The 19,325-nt window shown below is 35.2% G+C and overlaps 1 protein-coding gene across 10 annotated transcripts in view; it reads left to right on the top strand.

Moving 5' to 3' along the window:
* The window catches only part of TMEM232 (transmembrane protein 232), a 250,075-nt gene that overhangs the window by 64,283 nt on the left and 166,467 nt on the right, over positions 1–19,325 (top strand). For all 10 annotated transcript variants that reach the window (XM_073889030.1, XM_073889039.1, XM_073889019.1 and 7 more), the window contains 2 exons: positions 3,280–3,403; positions 11,456–11,708. In XM_073889030.1, the coding sequence (XP_073745131.1) occupies positions 3,280–3,403; positions 11,456–11,708 (377 nt within the window). The remainder of the gene's footprint in view (positions 1–3,279; positions 3,404–11,455; positions 11,709–19,325) is intronic.

The raw sequence follows: 19,325 nt of genomic DNA, 5'->3' as shown, positions 1-19,325 counted from the left end.
GCCAATCTATCATCTATACATTTATTTATTTGATATATTTTAGCTGTTTATATTAGTGTAGAAGGAACAGTGGGCTGGAGTAAGGCTAGCTGAGGTCCAGTCCAGGATCTTGTACTATTTACCTGTGTGCACTGGTTCACATTAATTTTAAAAGTGAAAGAAAAATTTAAAGTAAAATGAATCAAGTAACTATGTTATTTTGGACAAGCCAGTAAACCTCTGCCCTAGTTTCTTTATTTATCAAATTAGGGAAAATTTTATTATATTTATAAATTACTTTATACATGTTTAATTTCATGGCACTGTAAAACCAAGTCAGTCTACTAATGATTGAGACTTGTACTGTAATGAGTTCACAAAGAAGCTAGTGCAAAATTTCTAACCTAATCAACTTTGAATTCTTTCTACGTGCATTTTTAGTTTTGAATTTTAACAAACTCCAATTTATAAGTATTGGTGTTTCTATTCTATTTTTGGCAAAGGTACTTTCACTTACAGAAGATTTTGCAATCAGTAGCATTGATTGAAAATAGCGTGTTTGTGTTGAAGCATTTTTCTGCCATAGGAGGCTGACACTATTAGATCTATTTTCATCCATATTTTAGTGAAAGTGCCCTACATTAGTTAAAATTTTCCAGACTTAAAAGAGAACAGAAGAACCAAAATCTTAGGACTGTGAGGTATATTCAGGGGCAAGGCGAAGTTCTGTAAAGTCTGAGACTATACTCGTATACTCTCCTTTGCTTGACCTTATTGTGAAGTGGGGTGAGGGGTACTCTGAGAATGACTCACAGGTCCTTCACCTCCGAGGGCATCTGGAACTCAGTCACTCTAAGACTTCACAGAGAAAAGTTATCAAATTCATATCCTTTGACTTTGAAGAAATAGTCTTTTTTGTAATTTGATTCAGGTCAGCATTTTGAACCGAGCCATTTCACATAGAGTATTTTACTTAAATCTCCTAATAGTCTCTGCAAAATAGGTTTTGCTATATTTACTTATAGATGAATAGATTCAGACTGAGGTAGACTATGCAAATTGCCCTATGTCATATACCTAATTAGTGACAGAGCTAAGATTCCATCTATCATTTTTCTGACTCTAAGTTCATGCTTGTAAACATCTTGCTGAGTCTATCAGTTAGGATTCAGTTCTTCTGCATGAAACAGTAACCTAACTATAATTGGATTACCAAATAGGGCACTAATTATTGCACATAACAAGCAGTACACTATTGATATGGAGATTCTTAAGAAAATCAAGACCCAAGCTCCTTGCAGCTTCCTTTTCTTCCATTGATAGTATTGGACTTTTATCCTCATTGTTGCAAGACAGCTGCTCTACCTTCTGGCATCATATATGCTTTCCAAGCAGGAGGGAAAGGATGAGCAAAGGAAAACAAAATCACCTGTTATCTAAATTTAATCTCTTTCTTAATCAGAAAAATAATAGCTTACCTGGAAGACTTTCATAATACACTTCCATTTGTATCTCATTGACTAAATCTACATTTATGGCTTTTCGAGCTTCAAGGGAGTGTGAGGATTCATTTTTTTAAGTCAAATTTATTAAGATATAATTTACAAAGTACAATAAAATTCACACATTTTATGTACACAAAACAATGACTTTTGACAAATGCATATACCTGTGTAATCACAATCAAGATATAGAACACTTCCATTTTGAGGAGCAATGTTAACTGAGCATTTTGCTGTTTTGAACAAAACTGAGGTTTATTTCTGAAAGGAAGGAGCAGGCAATAGGCAGCACTGTCATCTTGAGGTTAAATTTTTTATTGAGGTATAATTAGCATATAACATTGTATTAGTTTCAGGTGTATGGCATAATGATTCAATGTTTGTATATATTGTGAAATGATCACCACAATAAGTCTAGTTTCTATGTCCTTAAATAACGGTTTGGAAAAGCAATACTGGAAATACCCTTAGGTGAGAGACGACTATCTTTTTTTTTTTTTTAAGATTTTATTTATTTATTTGACAGAGACATAGCGAGAGAGGGAACACAAGCAGAGGGAATGGGAGAGGGAGAAGCAGGCTTTCCGTGGAGCAGGGAGCCCGATGGGGGGCTCGATCCCAGGACCCTGGGACCATGACCTGAGCCGAAGGCAGATGTTTAATGACTGAGCCACCCAGGCGCCCCAAGACTTTAGTTATCTTTAACCTAGCTTAAAACAGGAACCTGTATAAATCTCCCAGATCTATTTATGTCTCAATTTTCTAATATTTTTGAACAAAGATTTCAAAGAAGTCTTGAATGTGTGAAAAATTGTGGTTCAATGAGTGAGATAATTTATGTGAAAGCACATTGAGATCTGTAAAGCTCTATTCAAATATAAAGAATTGTCTTTTTTCCCCATGATTAGAGGTGTTTCCTTTTGAAAATGACAATGAACTTGACTTACTGGCCTGAAATATCACAGTTGTCAAATTCAAATATAATTGTAAAATATGCTAACTCTTTATCAATGGCTTATAAATCAAGGCAATATGCAGCTCTAGGTAGAGGAATTTTACATTTGCATTCTTACCAGTTCTCCTTCAAACTATATTTCTTTCAGTTGGGTGAAAGTAGCACTAAATGTATAATTTCCTGAAACTATCAAATATATGTTCATTTATGACTACTAAATTCTCGTGTGATTTTCCAGTTATTACACAATATTTTGAGTGATAAATCTTGACAATCTTCTAATCAAACAGAAGTATAGATTTTGAGAAATTACACTTTTTGTAAAATCAAATAATCTGAACTTTTGGAGTGTCTAGGAAGGTCATTTTTAAATTTGTTCTCTCTTTTTTTTAATTTTTTTTTGTTATATTAATCACCATACATTACTTCATTAGTTTTTGATGTAGTGTTCCATTGTTCTATTTTTTTAGAGGAAAACATTCTTGAAATTCACTTCTTAGGTGCAGAAAGTTAAAAATCAAAACCTATTATGAGATTTTAGGGACACTGTAGAACCGGAGCCCTTGATTGCTTGTTATACAGGATCTATGAAGAAATGTGATCTTTTGTAGTATTTATTACTCTCAGAGTTTTGACAGAACTCTACTCTGAATTCAAATATCTTGCCAAAATGTGGTTCTTGTAGACTTTAATCAGAACCAGTGTCAACCAATACTGGTTTTTATTAAAACTAAATGTATCTGGTAATCTGGGATACTCATTAACTCTGGCCATTTTTTTCATTAAAATTGTTTATTATTGTTTTAATGAAGGTCTTTGTTGTTTTGTTCACAAAATTCCTAGGTTGGATTCAATACTGGCTTTGTTGGTCCTTGGGGAGGCTGCCAAACTAAACATGGCCTGCTTGAAAGCTTTAATGGAACTAATGAGAGATTTTCTTTTAAGCATTATGTCTGTTCAAAACCAGGTAAGAGTATATTGTTAATTTAGGTGTTTTAAAAGAACTGAAGAGAAACAAATTTTATTTTTGCCACTGTTTAAATTGTATATCATATTAGGGCTTATGATGAGCATAACTTTGTGACAAAAATTTTAATTAAATATAAAAGTAAATGCACATTTCCCATATATCCCAGGATGGATAGATAGATGGATATAGAGAGAGATATCAAGATATAGAAATAGATTATACACACACACACACACACATACATACATCAGAGGGACTTTAAATTTTATTAACAAACTGAGGGGGGAGGAGCAATATGGCAGAGGAGTAGGAGACCTAAATTTCGTCTGCTCCCAGGAATTCAGCTAGATAGGGATCAAACCACTCTGAACACCTATGAACTCAATAGGAGATCGAAGAAAAGAATAGCAGCAACTCTCTGAACAGAAAAGCAACCACTTTCTGGAAGGTAGGATGTGCGGAGAAGTGAATCTGAGGCAATATTCAGGAGGATAGACGGAGGGGGAGGGGGCCTCCATCGGCCACTTCTGGCAAGTGATGGAGCTGCGGAGCACAAAATCGGGACTTTTAGAAGTCGGCTCCGCTGAGGGATGTCTCTCCAGTGGCTAAACGGGGGTGTGGAACCCTCGCTGGGACAGTGTGGTCTCCGGACCCATGGGGTCACAGGAAGACCGGGGGTGACTGAGTGCGGCAGAGCTCCCAGGTATCTGCACGGGGAAGCCGGCTGCAGAGATGGAGCTGAGGCATGGGCTCTCAGCTCGGGGTTGCCATAAACTGTGATCCGCGTGTGGCACAGTCAGGCCACTGCTCCTCCAGCAGGGACCCAACAAGCGGCAGAACTGGGGACACTCCCCTTCCTCCCCCGGAAGGAGTGGCGCAGGAGCGCACCGCAGGGATCTGCTGGGTTTGGAGACTCCACACAGGGTCGTGAGCCAGAGACAGAAACAATCGGTCACAGGCCGGGTGAGCACAGACTGTGGCCAGAGACCGGGGAGATGGGAGTGATTGACTGCTTTTCTCTGGGGACTCACTGAGGAGCGGGGCCCCGAGTTCTCGGCTCCTCTGGGTGGAGATTGTGAGGCTGCTATTTTCACTCTCTCCTCCAAAGCTGTACAAAAAGCTTGCAGGGAACAAAAGCTCCCGAGGGCAAACCCGAGCAGATTACTTAGCCTGGCCCCCAGCAAGGGTGGGGCAATACCACCTCCGGCAAAGACTTTTGGGAACCATGGCAACAGGCCCCTCCCCCAGAAGATCAGCAAGAACAGCCAGCCAAGACCAAGTTTATCGATCGATGAGAACTGCAGAATGCCAGAGCTAGCAGAATACAGCACGTAGAATTCATGGCTTTTTTCCCATGATTCTTTAGTCTTTCAAAGTTAAATTTTTTTAAAATTTTCTTTCTTTTCTTTTTCTTTTTCCCTTTTTCAACCAACATCTTATCAATACCTTTTTAAAAAGACCTTTTTTATTTTTCATTTCTAGAGTCATATTCTATCCCTTCATAGTAGTTAACCTTACTATTGGTATAAGTTGTTCTCTCTTTAAAATTTTGGGATACGGTTTCTTCTAACAGACCAAAATATACTCTAAATCTCTAGTGTATGGCTTTGTTCTAGTCTCCTGCCTGATCACATTCTCTCCCTCTTTTATGTTTTTTTTTTTAAATCGTCTTCTTTTTTCAACCAACTTCTTATCAATTCCTTTATGAAATCCTTTATAATTTTCATCTTTACAGTCATATTCCATCCCTTCATCGTATTTACCCTTATTTTTGTACATATATAAGCTTTTCTTTATTTAAAATTTTGGGAGGCACTTTCTTCTAACAGACCGAAATATGCCCCAAATCTAGTGTGTGGCACTGATCTATGCACCAGCCTGATCATATTCTTGTTTTTTTTTTTTTTTATCTTTTTCTTTTTTTTAATTTTTCTTTCTTTCCCTTTCTTTTCCCCCGGTTTCAGGTCTCTTCTGATTTGTTTAGTGTATATTTTTCTGGGGTCCTTGTAACCCGGTTAGCATTTTGTTCTCTCATTCATCTTTCTCCTCTGGACAAAATGACAAGATGGAAAAAATCACCTCAAAAACAAAAGAACAAGAGGCAGTACCGACTGCCAGGGACCTAATCAATACAGACATTAGTAAGATGTCGGAACTAGAGTTCAGAATGATGATTTTAAAGATACTAGCTGGGCTTGAAAAAAGCATGGAAGACATTAGAGAAACCCTCTCTGGAGAAATAAAAGAACTAAAATCTAACCAAGTCGAAATCAAAAAGGCTATTAATGAGATGCAATAAAAAATGGAGGCTCTAACTGCTAGGATAAATGAGGCAGAAGAGAGAATCAGTGATATAGAAGACCAAATGATGGAAAATAAAGACGCTGAGAAAAAGAGAGATAAACAACTACTGGATCACGAGGGCAGAATTTGAGATATAAGTAATACCATAAGATGAAACAATATTAGAATAATTGGGATCCCAGAAGAAGAAGAAACAGAGAGAGGGGCAGAAGGTATATGGGAGCAAATTATAGCAGAGAACTTCCCTGATTTGGAGAAGGAAACAGGCATCAAAATCGAGGAGGCAGAAAGAACCGCTCTCAAAATCAATAAAAATAGGTCAACACTCTGACATCTAATAGTAAAACTTATGAGTCTCAGAGTCAAAGAGAAAATCCTGAAAGCATCTTGGGATAAGAGATCTGTAACCTACAATGGTAGATACATTAGATTGGCAACAGACCTATCCACAGAGACCTGGCAGGCCAGAAAGGACTGGAATGATATATTCAGAGAACTAAACGAGAAAAATATGCAGCCAAGAATACTATATCCAGCTAGGCTGTCATTGAAAATAGAAGGAGAAATAAAAATCTTCCAGGACAAACAAAAACAAAAGGAATTTGCAAACACGAAACCAGCCCTACAGGAAATATTGGAAGGGGTCCTCTAAGCAAAGAGAGAGCCTAAAAGTAACATAGACCAGAAAGGAACACAGACAATATACAGTCACAGTCACCTTACAGGCAATACAGTGGCACTAAATTCGTATCTTTCAATAATTACCCTGAATGTGAATGGGCTAAATGCCTCAATCAAAAGACACAGGCTATCAGATTGGACAAAAAAACAAGACCCATCGATATGCTGTCTGCAAGAGACTCATTTCAGACCCAAAGACACCCGCAGATTGAAAGTGAGGGGATGGAAAACCATTTACCTTACTAATGGACACCAAAAGAAAGCTGGGGTGGCAATCCTTATATCAGACAAATTAGATTTTAAACCAAAGACTATAATAAGAGATGAGGAAGGACACTATATCATACTTAAAGGGTCTATCCAACAAGATCTAACAATTTTAAATATCTATGCCCCTAACATGGGAGCAGCCAATTATATAAGCCAATTAATAACAAAATCAAAGAAACACATTGACAACAATAAAGTAATAGTGGGGGACTTTAACAACCCCTCACTAAAATGGACAGATCATCTAAGCAAAAGATCAACAAGGAAATAAAGACTTTAAATGACACACTGGACCAAATGGACTTCAACATATATACACAACATTCCATCCCAAAGCAACGGAATACACATTCTTCTCTAGTGCCCATGGAACATTCTCCAGAATAGATCACATCCTAGGTCACAAACCAGGTCTCAACGGATACCAAAAGATTGGGATCATTCCCTGAATATTTTCAGACCACAATGCTTTGAAACTAGAACTCAATCACAAGAGGAAAGTCAGAAAGAACTCAAATACATGGAGGCTAAAGAGCATCCTACTAAAGAATGAATGGGTCAACCAGGAAATTAAAGAAGAATTTAAAAAATTCATGGAAACCAGTGAAAATGAAAACAAACTGTTCAAAATCTTTGGGACCGAGGAAAGTATATAGCAATAGAAGCCTTTCTCAAGAAACAAGAAAGGTCTCAAATACACAACCTAACCCTATACCTAAGGGAGCTGGAGAAAGAACAGCAAATAAAGCCTAAACCCAGCAGGAGAAGAGAAATAATAAAGATCAGAGCAGAAATCAATGAAATAGAAACGAAAAGAACAGTAGAACAGATCAATGAAACTAGGAGCTGGTTCTTTGAAAGAATTAACAAGATTGATAAACCCTGGCCAGACTTACCAAAAAGAAAAGAGAAATGACCCAAATAAACAAAATCATGAATGAAAGAGGAGAGATCACAACCAACACCAAAGAAGTACAAACAATTATAAGAACATATTATGAGCAACTCTATGCCAGCAAATTAGATAATCTGGAAGAAATGGATGCATTCCTAGAGATGTATCAACTACCAAAACTGAACCAGGAGAAAATAGAAAACTTGAACAGACCTATAACTGCTAAGGAAATTGAAGCAGTCATCAAAAATACCCCAACAAACAAAAGCCCAGGGCCAGATGGCTTCCCAGGGGAATTCTACCAAACATTTAAAGAAGAATTAATACCTATTCTTCTGAAACTGTTCCAAAAAATAGAAATGGAAGGAAAACTTCCAAACTCGTTTTATGAGGCCACCATTACCTTGATCCCAAAACCAGACAAAGACCCCATCAAAAAGGAGAATTACAGACCAATATCCTTGATGAACATGGATGCAAAAATTCTCACCAAAATACTAGCCAGTAGGATCCAACAGTACATTAAAAAGATTATTCACAACAACCAAGTGGGACTTATCCCTGGGCTGCAAGTTTGGTTCAACATCTGCAAATCAATCAATGTGATACAATACATTAATAAAAGAAAGAACAAGAACCATATGATCCTCTCAATAGTTGCAGAAAAAGCATTTGACAAAGTACAGCATCCTTTCTTGATCAAAACTCTTCAGAGTATAGGGATAGAGGGTACATACCTCAATATCATAAAAGCCATCTATAAAAAACCTACAGCGAATATCATTCTCAATGGGGAAAAGCTGAGAGCTTCCCCCCTAAGGTCAGGAACGTGGCAGGGATGTCCACTATCACCACTGCTTTCAACATAGTATTAGAAGTCCTAGCCACAGCAATCAGACAACAAAAAGAAATCAAAGGCATCCGAATCAGCAAAGAAGAAGTCAAACTCTCACTCTTTGCAGATGATATGATACTTTATGTGGAAAACCCAAAAGACGCCACCCCAAAACTGCTAGAACTCATACAGGAATTCAGTAAAGTGGCAGGATATAAAATCAATGCACAGAAATCAGTGGCATTCCTATACACCAATAAGACAGAAGAAAGAGAAATTAAGGAGTCGATCCCATTTATAATTGCACCCAAAATCATAAGATACCTAGGAATAAATCTAACCAAAGAGGCAAAGAATCTGTATTCAGAAAACTATAAAATACTCATGAAAGAAATTGAGGAAGACACAAAGAAATGGAAAAACATTCCATGCTGATGGATTGGAAGAACAAACATTGTGAAGATGTCAATGCTACCTAGAGCAATCTACACATTCCATACAATCCCTATCAAAATACCATCCACTTTTTTCAAAGAAATGGAACAAATAATTGTAAAATTTGTATGGAACCAGAAAAGACCCCGAATAACCAGAAGAATGTTGAAAAAGAAAAACAAAGCTGGTGTCATCACAATTCTGGACTTCCAGCTCTATTACAAAGCTGTCATCATCAAGACAGTATGGTACTGGCACAAAAACAGACACATAGATCAGTGTAACAGAATAGAGAGCCCAGAAATGGACCCTCAACTCTATGGTCCACTAATCTTCGACAAAGCAGGAAAGAATGTCCAATGGAAAAAAGACAGTCTCTTCAACAAATGGTGTTGGAAAAATTGGACAGCCACATGCAGAAGAATGAAACTGGACAATATCCTTATACCACACACAAAAATAGACCCAAATGGTTGAAAGACCTAAACGTGAGACAGGAGTCCATCAAAATCCTAAAGGAGAACACAGGCAGCAACCCCTCGACCTCAGCCACAGCAACTTCTTCCTAGAAACATTGCCAAAGGCAAGGGAAGCAAGGGCAAAAATGAACTATTGGGACTTCATCAAGATAAAAAGCTTTTGCACAGCAAAAGAAACAGTCCACAAAACCAAAAGACAACCGACAGAATGGGAGAACATATTTGCAAATGACATATCAGATAAAGGGCTAGTATCCAAAATCTATAAAGAACTTATCAAACTCAACACCCAAAGAACAAATAATCCAATCAAGAAATGGGCAGAAGACACGAACAGACATTTTTCCAAAGAAGACATCCAAATGGCCAACAGACACATGAAAAAGTGCTCAACATCGCTCGGCATCAGGGAAATCCAAATCAAAACCTCAATGAGATACCACCTCAAAACAGTCAGAATGGCTAAAATTAACAAGTCAGGAAATGACAGATGTTGGTGGGGATGTGGAGAAAGGGGAACCCTCCTACACTGTTGGTGGGAATGCAAGCTGGTGCAGCCACTCTGGAAAACAGTAGGGAGGTTCCTCAAAAAGTTGAAAATAGAGCTACCCTATGACCCAGCAATTGCACTACTGGGTATTTACCCCAAAGATACAAATGCAGAGATCCAAAGGGTTATGTGCACCCCGATGTTTATAGCAGCAATGTCCACAGTAGCCAAACTATGGAAAGAGCCAAGATGTCCATTGACAGATGAATAAAGAAGATGTGGTATGTACACACACACACACACACACACACACACACACACACAGAGGATGGAATATTTTGCAGCCATCAAAAGGAATTAAATCTTGCCATTTGCAACAACGTGGATAGAACTGGAGGGTATTATACCGAGCGAAATAAGTCAATCAGCGAAAGACATGTATCATATGATCTCAATGATATGAGGAATTCTTAATCTCAGGAAACAAACTGAGTGTTGCTGGAGTGGTGGGGGGTGGGAGGGATGGGGTGGCTGGGTGATAGACATTGGGGAGGGTATGTGCTATGGTGAGCACTGTGAATTGTGTAAGATTGATGAATCACAGACCTGTACCTCTGAAACAAATAATGCATGATATGTAAAAAAAAAAAAAAGAAGAAGAAGATGGCAGGAAAGGAAGAATAAAGGGGGGAGAAATCGGAGGGGGAGACGAACCATGATAGTGTATGGACTCTGAGAAACAAACTGAGGGTTCTAGAGGGAAGGGGGGTGGGGGGATGGGTTAGTCTGGTGTTGGGTATTAAAGAAGGCACGTACTGAGTGGAGCACTGGGTGTTATGCACAAACAATGAATCATGGAACACTACATCAAAAGCTAATGATGCAATTTATGGTGATTAAGATAACAATAAAAAAGAAAACCATTTTATTAACAAACTTGAGATCACATAGTCATATATGGATTAGTTTCCTCTTTTAAAAATTTAAAATATATTATGAAATCATTTTTCATTATAGTTACATATTATTAAAATTTACATTTTGGTCTGCATGAGATAATTTAACCATTTCTTCATTGTTGAACATTGAGTTTGTTTCTAATTATTCACAATTAATTGCAAATAATGTTGAACTGGTATTCTCATACATAAGATCTTTATCTGTGCTTATGACTATTACTTCAGAATAGATTCATAAAATTAAATTACTGAATAATAGACTATGAACTTTCTTTTAATATTTTTAGGATAGATCTCCAAATTCCTCTCCAGAATATATAACTGTTTTGCTTTCCTTTGAAAATTGTATAAAGTGCCACCCACAACAATTGAGCTTTATATAAAAAAGATTCTTTTGAAATATAATATGGGAAATTGTATTTCATTGGATTAATTTATATTCTGTTGATTACTAAGGAAATTGAAAAATTGTTCTCCATGTACTCTTTAGCTATTTGTATTTTTTATTCTTTGAGCTAGATTTTATGCAATCTACCCATGGAAAACCTGTTTTTTAATGAGTACATTTTAGAATTTCAGTTGATTATGGTTCTTTAACAACTCTATAAAATTTGAAGATATTTTTTATCATAAGTACTGTATATAGTTTTAATTATGACAGAACGTACTTTGATTATCTAATAACTATTTTCTCATTTTAGGAGGAAGGCTGCAAAGTAGATGACTTTTCCTGGGCCTGGAATGTAGTCTACATGTATACAACAATTCTTGCAGAAATCTGTTTGTATGCGACCACTTCTAATTTGCGAAAAACTGCCCTTACTGGTTTCTGTGTCTGTAAAAGTTCACAAAAAGATATTTTACGCATGGATAAATCAGAAGAACCACCAGAGTTGAAGGAAACAAGCATTTTAGGTCTTTTTGAATATTTCTCTTCAAAAATGTCAGATAATTGTAAGTAAATTATTTCTCAACTTGTTGAGAAATATTTCTTAAATGTCCCTGTCCACATATAGCAATAAGCCTTTTTTATTTTATTTTATTTTATTTTATTTTATTATATTTATTTACTTTTATTTTTTTAACCTACAGTGTTTTATTCATTTCAGATATATAATATAGTGACTCAACAATGCCGTACATCATGCAGTGCTTATCACAAGTGCACTCCTTGATCCCCATTACCTATTTCACCCATCCCTCCACCCATCTCCCCTGTGGTAACCATCATTTTGTTCACTTTAGAGTCTGTTTTGTGGTTTGTCTCTCTCTTTCTCTTTTTTCCCTCTCTGCTCATTTTTTTTGTTTGTTTCTTAAATTCCACATATGAATGAAATCATATGGTATTTGCCTTTCTCAGAATTATTTTGCTTAGTATTATACGCTCTAGCTCCATCCATATCATTGCAAGTGGCAAGATTTTATTCTTTTCTATGGCTGAACAATATTTCATTGTGCATATATACTACATATTCTTTATCCATTCATCTATTGATGGACACTTGGACTGCTTCCATAATTTCACTATTGTAAATAATGCTGCAATAAACATAGGAGTGCATGTATCCATTTGAATTAGTGTTTTTGTATTTGGGTAAATACCCAGTAGTGTGATTGCCAGATTGTAGGGTAGTTCTATTTTTAACTTTTAGAGGAATCTCCGTAGTGTTTTCCGCAGTGGCTGCTCCAGTTTTCATTCCCACTAATGGAGCATGAAGGTTCCTTTGTCTTACCAAGACTTGTTGTATCTTGTATTTTTTATTTTAGCCATTCTGACAGGTGTGAGGTGATATCTCATTGTAGTTTTGATTTGCATTTCCCTGATGATGACTGATGTTGAGCATCTTTTCATGTGTCTGTTGGCCATCTGGATGTCTTCTTTGGAGAAATATCTGTTCATGTCTTCTGCCCATTTTTTCATTGGATTATTTGTTTTTTGGGTGTTGAGTTGTATAAGTTCTTTATATATTTTGGATACTAGCTCTTTATCGGATATGTCTTTTGCAAATACCTTCTCCCATTCTATAGATGGCTTTTTAGTTGTGTTGGTTGTTTTCTTTGCTGTGCAAAAGCCTTTTATTTTGATATAGTCCTAATAGTTTACTTTTGCTTTTATTTCCCTTGCCTCAGGAGCATATCCAGAAAAATGTTGCTATGGCTGATGTCAGAGACATTACTGCCTATGTTCTCTTCAAGGATTTTTATGGATTCAGGTCTCACATTTAGATCTTTTATCCATTTTGAATTTATTTTTGTGTGTGGTGTAAGAAAGTGCTCCAGTTCATTCATTTGCATGTACGTGTCCAGTTTTCCTAATACCATTTGTTGAAGAGATTGTGTTTTTCCCATTGCAGTCTTTCCTGCTTTGTTGAAGAGTAATTGACCAAATAATTGTGGGTTTATTTCTGGGTTTTCTATTCTTTTCTCTTGATATATGTGTCTATTTTTGTGCCAGATCATAATGTTTTGATAACTATAGCTTTGTAATATAACTTGAAGTCTGGAATTGTGGTGCCTTCAGTTTTACTTTTCTTTTTCAAGATTGCTTTGACTATTTGGGGTCTTTTGTGGTTCTGTATAAATTTTAGGATTGTTTGTTCTAGCTCTGTGAAAAATGCTGTTGGTATTTTAATAGGGATTGCATTAAATGTGTAGATTGCTTTGGGTAGTATAGACATTTTAATGATATTTGTTCTTCCAGTCTATGAGCATGGAATCCCTTTCCATTTCTTTGTGTTGTCTTCAATTTCTTTCATCAGTGTTTTATAGTTTTCAGAGTACAAGTCTTTCACCTTGTTGCTTAGATTTGTCCCTAGGTATCTTACTTATAGATATAGTCTTTTGTCAATGTTTTCTCAACCCAAGTGGACAAATAGATGTTTCTGGTTGTGCAACATATTTAAAGATTTGATCTGCAATAAAGAGGATACACATATCAAAATTGCCTCCTCCACAATCAGAGGTCAATCTGATTTCTATGACATCCAACTTCTTGTACAAGCCATAAATAATACTGTGTAGGCGTTGTCAACATGATTACTGGGGAAGATAAGTTTGTCTTTTTGGAAAGTGACTTAAAGAACCTGGAGCTGCTGCTGTATTTAATTGAAAATGAATTTTTCACATGATTTTATCCTCCAAGTAAGTAAATTTTTAGAGTGAGATAACCAGTCTTAAGTCACACAGATTTGTACTTTAATTCTATAACTTATATCTCGGAATCCTTGGTCAATTTATTTAATTTTGCTGACTGTTTTCTTTACCTGATAATTATGATAAGACTGCTATTCATATCATAGGGCTTTTTGTGAGAAAAAACTATGGAAACATATAAATACTTGGCATAGTACCTTGTGCATAGTAAAGGTCCAGTAAATGTTAATAGATGTTATGGTTGTTAATGTGGTTGTTAATATTGCTATAATGAGAAAACCTCAGTGAGGAAGGATTTTTTTCCCCTAACATTACTATGTACAGTTTATATCCTCAGAATCCTACTTTATTTATATATAAAGATATAAATGATAGTGAAAAATATTTTTAAATGGTATATATAATATATAAATATTCTCTTATGAATGAGTCAAATAGTGTTCTTATGGACCATTTTTATATAAAGGCTTTAATATGAAAAAACACTTAAAATCATAGTTTTGTGAAGACAATGTTATAGGAAACTAATGATTTCCATGAAGATAATTTCCTGGTGATCTAATCTGATATGGGAGCAGAACTTAAGGAATCTAGAAAAATGGATGACTATTTAGAATGTTCTGTTTTCATTCTGAGGTTTTGTGTCAAACAAGCTTTTCATAGAGTCAGATATTTATTAATTCTAGAGTGAGGTCTCTGCCCAGTGACTGAAGTGCTGCCTTTTAGTGGTTTTGATTGAATGGAAATTTCTATGTATGCTTATAAATACCAACTATACATTTAACATTTGCTACCATGGACTTAACTGTGTCCCCCAAAGTTCATTTGTTAAAACTATAACCCACAATGTGACTGTATTTGGAGATGAAGTTATGATGGTAGGGTCTGATATGTTTGAATTAGTGTCCTTATAAGAAAAGACACCAGAGAGCTCACTTTCTCCAGTATGTGAGGACACTGAGAAAGCAGCCATCTAAAAGCCAAGAAAAGAGCCCTTACCATAAACAGAATCAGTTGGCACCTTGATCTTGGAAATCCTAGCCTCCAGAACTATGAGAAAATAAATTGATTTCTTATGTTTAAGACTCTAAGTCTATGGTATTTTGTTATGGCATCCCAAGAAAACTAATATACCTCCCCAGAGTGTTGTGATATAGGCAGGTCTGAATATGCTTAAATGCCTAGTAAATCCTTATTTGAAACACAGATTTTTACAGCATAGTCTCTATTTTGTATTTATTTTCATTTATTTATTTACTTACTTATGTACTTATTTATAAGTTTTTAATTCCAGTTAGTTAACACAGTGTTATATGAGTTTCAGGTGTATGATATAGTGACAGCATAGTCTTTGATGAGACAATTTTAGCTGGAAAAACGTGAGAGAAGATGATAAAAAATTATTTAAATGCACAGAATTTTTGCTTGATCCCTATTGAATTCCAATTTTGAGAAATATTTTGCCTTGATGGGTCATAAAGGATAACAATAGTTAACATTTATTGAGCTCTTACTATGTGTCCAGCATGAGTCTAGGCTGATTCATTAATCATTACAACAAGACTATACCTATATTCATATTGTCCCCATTTTATAGATGAGAAAACTGATGCACTAACAGTTTATTTGTCCAAGGAAATATAGTTAGTAGGCAGTACATCTGAGTCTTAACCTAGGCAGTCTGGCTTCAGAGACCATGCTAACTACCTCACTATACTGAACTAACTAAATTAGTTGACCTACTGAATGAAAAATTAGAAAAAAAATTATCCATTTTCATTTTGAAGAATGTGAAAAAGATGACTTTGAGGAATTCTGACAGTCATTATCCTATAGCATTGTTTGTAAAAAGTATTTTCATAGACTTTGTTCATGGTCCTTATTTCTAATGTAAATTCTTGGGCCTTGTTCTAGAATTTTGGATCAAAAATCCTAAAAGTGGATTGTAGGGATCTGTATTATTAAGCCTAGAGAAAACCTAGCCTATAAATTTAGCTGTTAAACAAGCTAGTAAAATGCTGTCCTGATCATAGAGGAAAATATCTTTCTTACTTGTTGCAGACCTTTATGCATCTAATCGGAGAGTGTTTATATCAGATGATTTATATATAATTTTACAAAGAGGGAAACATAGCCTTGTGTTGTACACTATATTTGAAATGCTATATTCTATGCTCCTACTTTGGTTTTCAGAGTGTTAAAATGATAGGCTTTTATCAAGCCTTGATTATCTGGAATCTGTGTTGTGAAATTAACACTTGAAAATGGTGTATTCTGTGAGAAACCTACAGAAACTGATTTAGTGTGTCTTGCATAGGAAATACATAATGAATGATAGAACAAAATACATCACAGAATAGTAAAAATTTTGTTGCTCATGTTGTCCTCATCCAATGCACAAATCTCTAGTAGACCCATTTGCAAATAGTCCACAGTAACATTCTGTTTAAAAGTCAACAGAGATTAGAACTCCCTATCTCCGAAAGCAGGTCATCCCACTTTTAAACACTGTGAAAGATTCTTCCTTATATTAAAATGAAATCTATCTTTCTAACTTTGGTTTAAGTTTTCCCTCCTAGAGGTCATAAGAAAAAAAACTACCAACTCTATTCCATTTCCCACATGCAAGCCCTTCAAATATTTGATGATAATTACATTGGTTTTCTTTCTCCTCCTCTTCACTTTGCATTCATCTCCCATCTCTGCTTACTGCCAAGCTCCTGTGCTAACTTTTCATAATATGTGAAAAACAGATTTCCAGTATGGTTTATGATTAGCTTCTTAAGATTGCTGGAAGGTTGTAATGTTGTTAACTTTGAATTGGTAATAATTCATTCCAGTGTTATGATGTGAAGACATGTGAGACATGTGAAGACAAGTATTTTTTCATTCAATGTTGTCTATGAATGAGAAAAGTAAATATGACATTCTTCCTTTTTCATTCTTTTGTTGAGAATTATTTTCTTAAACTGGTTCTGCATTGATTTAGTGAATGAAATATACATCACAGTTGTAAAATAACTTTGTATGCTACATTTCGATTCATTTTAACTTAGGAGAAAACATTATTACAGAGCAATAACTCCTTTTTTTTAATAACTCCTTTTTAAAAAGCAAATGCAAGTTAATTGGAATCTTAGAACCAATTGAAATGTTTAATGGAACTCTATTAAATCTTCAATATAACTTTTATCTTGGTGAAAGTTATTCAGAAAAATATTCAGTAACAGTATTGTGTTTATTGTATGTGGAAAATAACTTCTTTAAAAATCCATGTATATGTTAGTGATAGAATTAGGCAGTCCTCATAATTCACAGTTCTTTGTGTTGACAAATCTAAAAGTATGGTACCCCTGAGAATTTTATATATATATGGAAGTTAACCAAATGTATCTATTTGTCTTTTTTAAAAATTATTTTATTGTGGGAAGAGCACTTTACATGAAATCTACCTTCTTTCTTTTATTTTGTTATGTTAGTCACCATACAGTACATCGTTAGTTTTTGAAATCTACCTTCTTAAAAGTTTAAGTGTACATTATTGTTGACAGTGGGTACAGTGTTGTATAATAGATTTCTAGAGCTTATTTATCTCGCTTGATTGAAACTTTATGTCCATTGATAAGTAATTTGAATTTCTCCTTTCCCTCATTTTCTGGAAACCACACTTTTTTTTTAAAGATTTTATTTATTTATTTGAGAGAGAGAATGAGATAGAGAGAGAGAACATGAGAGGGGGGTGGGTCAGGGAGAGAAGCAGACTCCCTGCTGAGCAGGGAGCCCGATGCGGAACTCGATCCCAGGACTCCAGGATCATGACCTGAGCCAAAGGCAGTCGCTTAACCAACTGAGCCACCCAGGTGCCCCTACACTCTTTGATTATACTGTTTGATTTTATTAATATGACCATGTTAGATATCTCATGTAAGTGAAACCATGCAGCATTTGTCTGTCTTTCCATGACCGTCCTCAGCATGATATCCTCAAGGTTCATCTGTGTTGTTGCATATGGCAGAATTTCCTTCATTTTTAAGGCTTAACAGTACTCTATTGTGGATGTATACCACATTTTCTTCATCCACTGGCTTTATGTTAGTCATAAAATTGCAAAAATGAGCAATTATAAAAAAGTTATTTAAAAAACTTTTTGCAGTAATCATCTTTTACTTACTCCAGGATAAATTATATTATTTATTACTTGTTAACGTAGGATATGTTTGAAGATTTATCTTTGATCTATTCTCAGGTATGCTATCTCTAGATTTAGTCTATATCTTTTAGAAAACACAGTTGTATTTTAAAAATGAAGATGAATTCAGAAATCATCAATCCAAAGTTCTACATGCCCTGCTTTCTTTTGGAGTTATTTGTAGGTCTGTAACTCATTTTGCTTGGTATATCATTCTTTATTTCTTTCTGTCATCCTTTTAAATAAAACATAATTTTCAAAAGAGATATCATTGACTGCACAATTTCTCTAAAAACCCTATGCATCTGAAATAATCTCTCAGCTTGTTAATATAGGTGACATATGCCACTCAATGCAGCCAAATATCATTCACTGAAAATTAATTAAACCCTACTCTGAAAAAATTATCAATTCTGTCAGGCTTGTGAGACAGAAAAAAGTTAGCAGAATATTCAGTTGATGTCATGATACTGACAACATAAAATGTATGTTTTTTATTTGTACAGAAGTACAGAGAATATTATATGGTTTAAGGAACAAATAGATAATCCAGTCCAATTGAACAAGGATATTAGATATTTATTCTCTCTGCCTCTCATATTTCTATATGCTACATGCTGTGGAACATATGAGATAAATATAAGGAACAGAAAAGCTAATTTACTAATATACATAACTTCATGTTTCTCTGAACTTTCTTTTGTACCTTTCCAGTGGATTTTACCAAATTATAGCTTGTATTTTTAATAATCATTTTATTTCTCTATGTTAGTTAAGAGTAGATTTGGCTACCTGTAGTAAAAATACATTAGATTAAATAAAATGAAAATTTATTTCTCTCCCACATAAAATAAATCCAGAAATAGGCAGTCTAAGGTTGGTGTCGGGGCTTAAGAGGTTCTCAGGGAGGCAGGTTCATTTTCTTTTGCTATTCTGAGGGTGCAGAAGGGAAGAATAATAATATCCATTTTCTACTGTCTTCTTAATAGGAAGTACCACATAACATTATTGCTGTAAACTCATTGGCTTAAATGTAATCATATGGCCACACCTAAGGAGAGTTTATTTTGTTTTCTGAGTATCAATCAGCCAAGCTAAAAGTAGTGATTCACATTACTAAGGAAGAAAGGGAGACTGGATATTGTGAAGTAATTTACAATCTGTGCAAAGCTTATTTTACCAAGTTTTGTTCTCTCTCAGGTCAGGGAATAGGTGTTAGCCTTTATTGC

This window comes from Callorhinus ursinus, unplaced genomic scaffold (genome assembly GCF_003265705.2).
Source record: "Callorhinus ursinus isolate GAN/ISIS: 27379988/994484 unplaced genomic scaffold, GSC_fseal_2.0 scaffold3, whole genome shotgun sequence".
Taxonomy (NCBI): Eukaryota; Metazoa; Chordata; class Mammalia; order Carnivora; family Otariidae; genus Callorhinus; species Callorhinus ursinus.
This window is presented reverse-complemented; position numbering and strand designations above follow the sequence as displayed.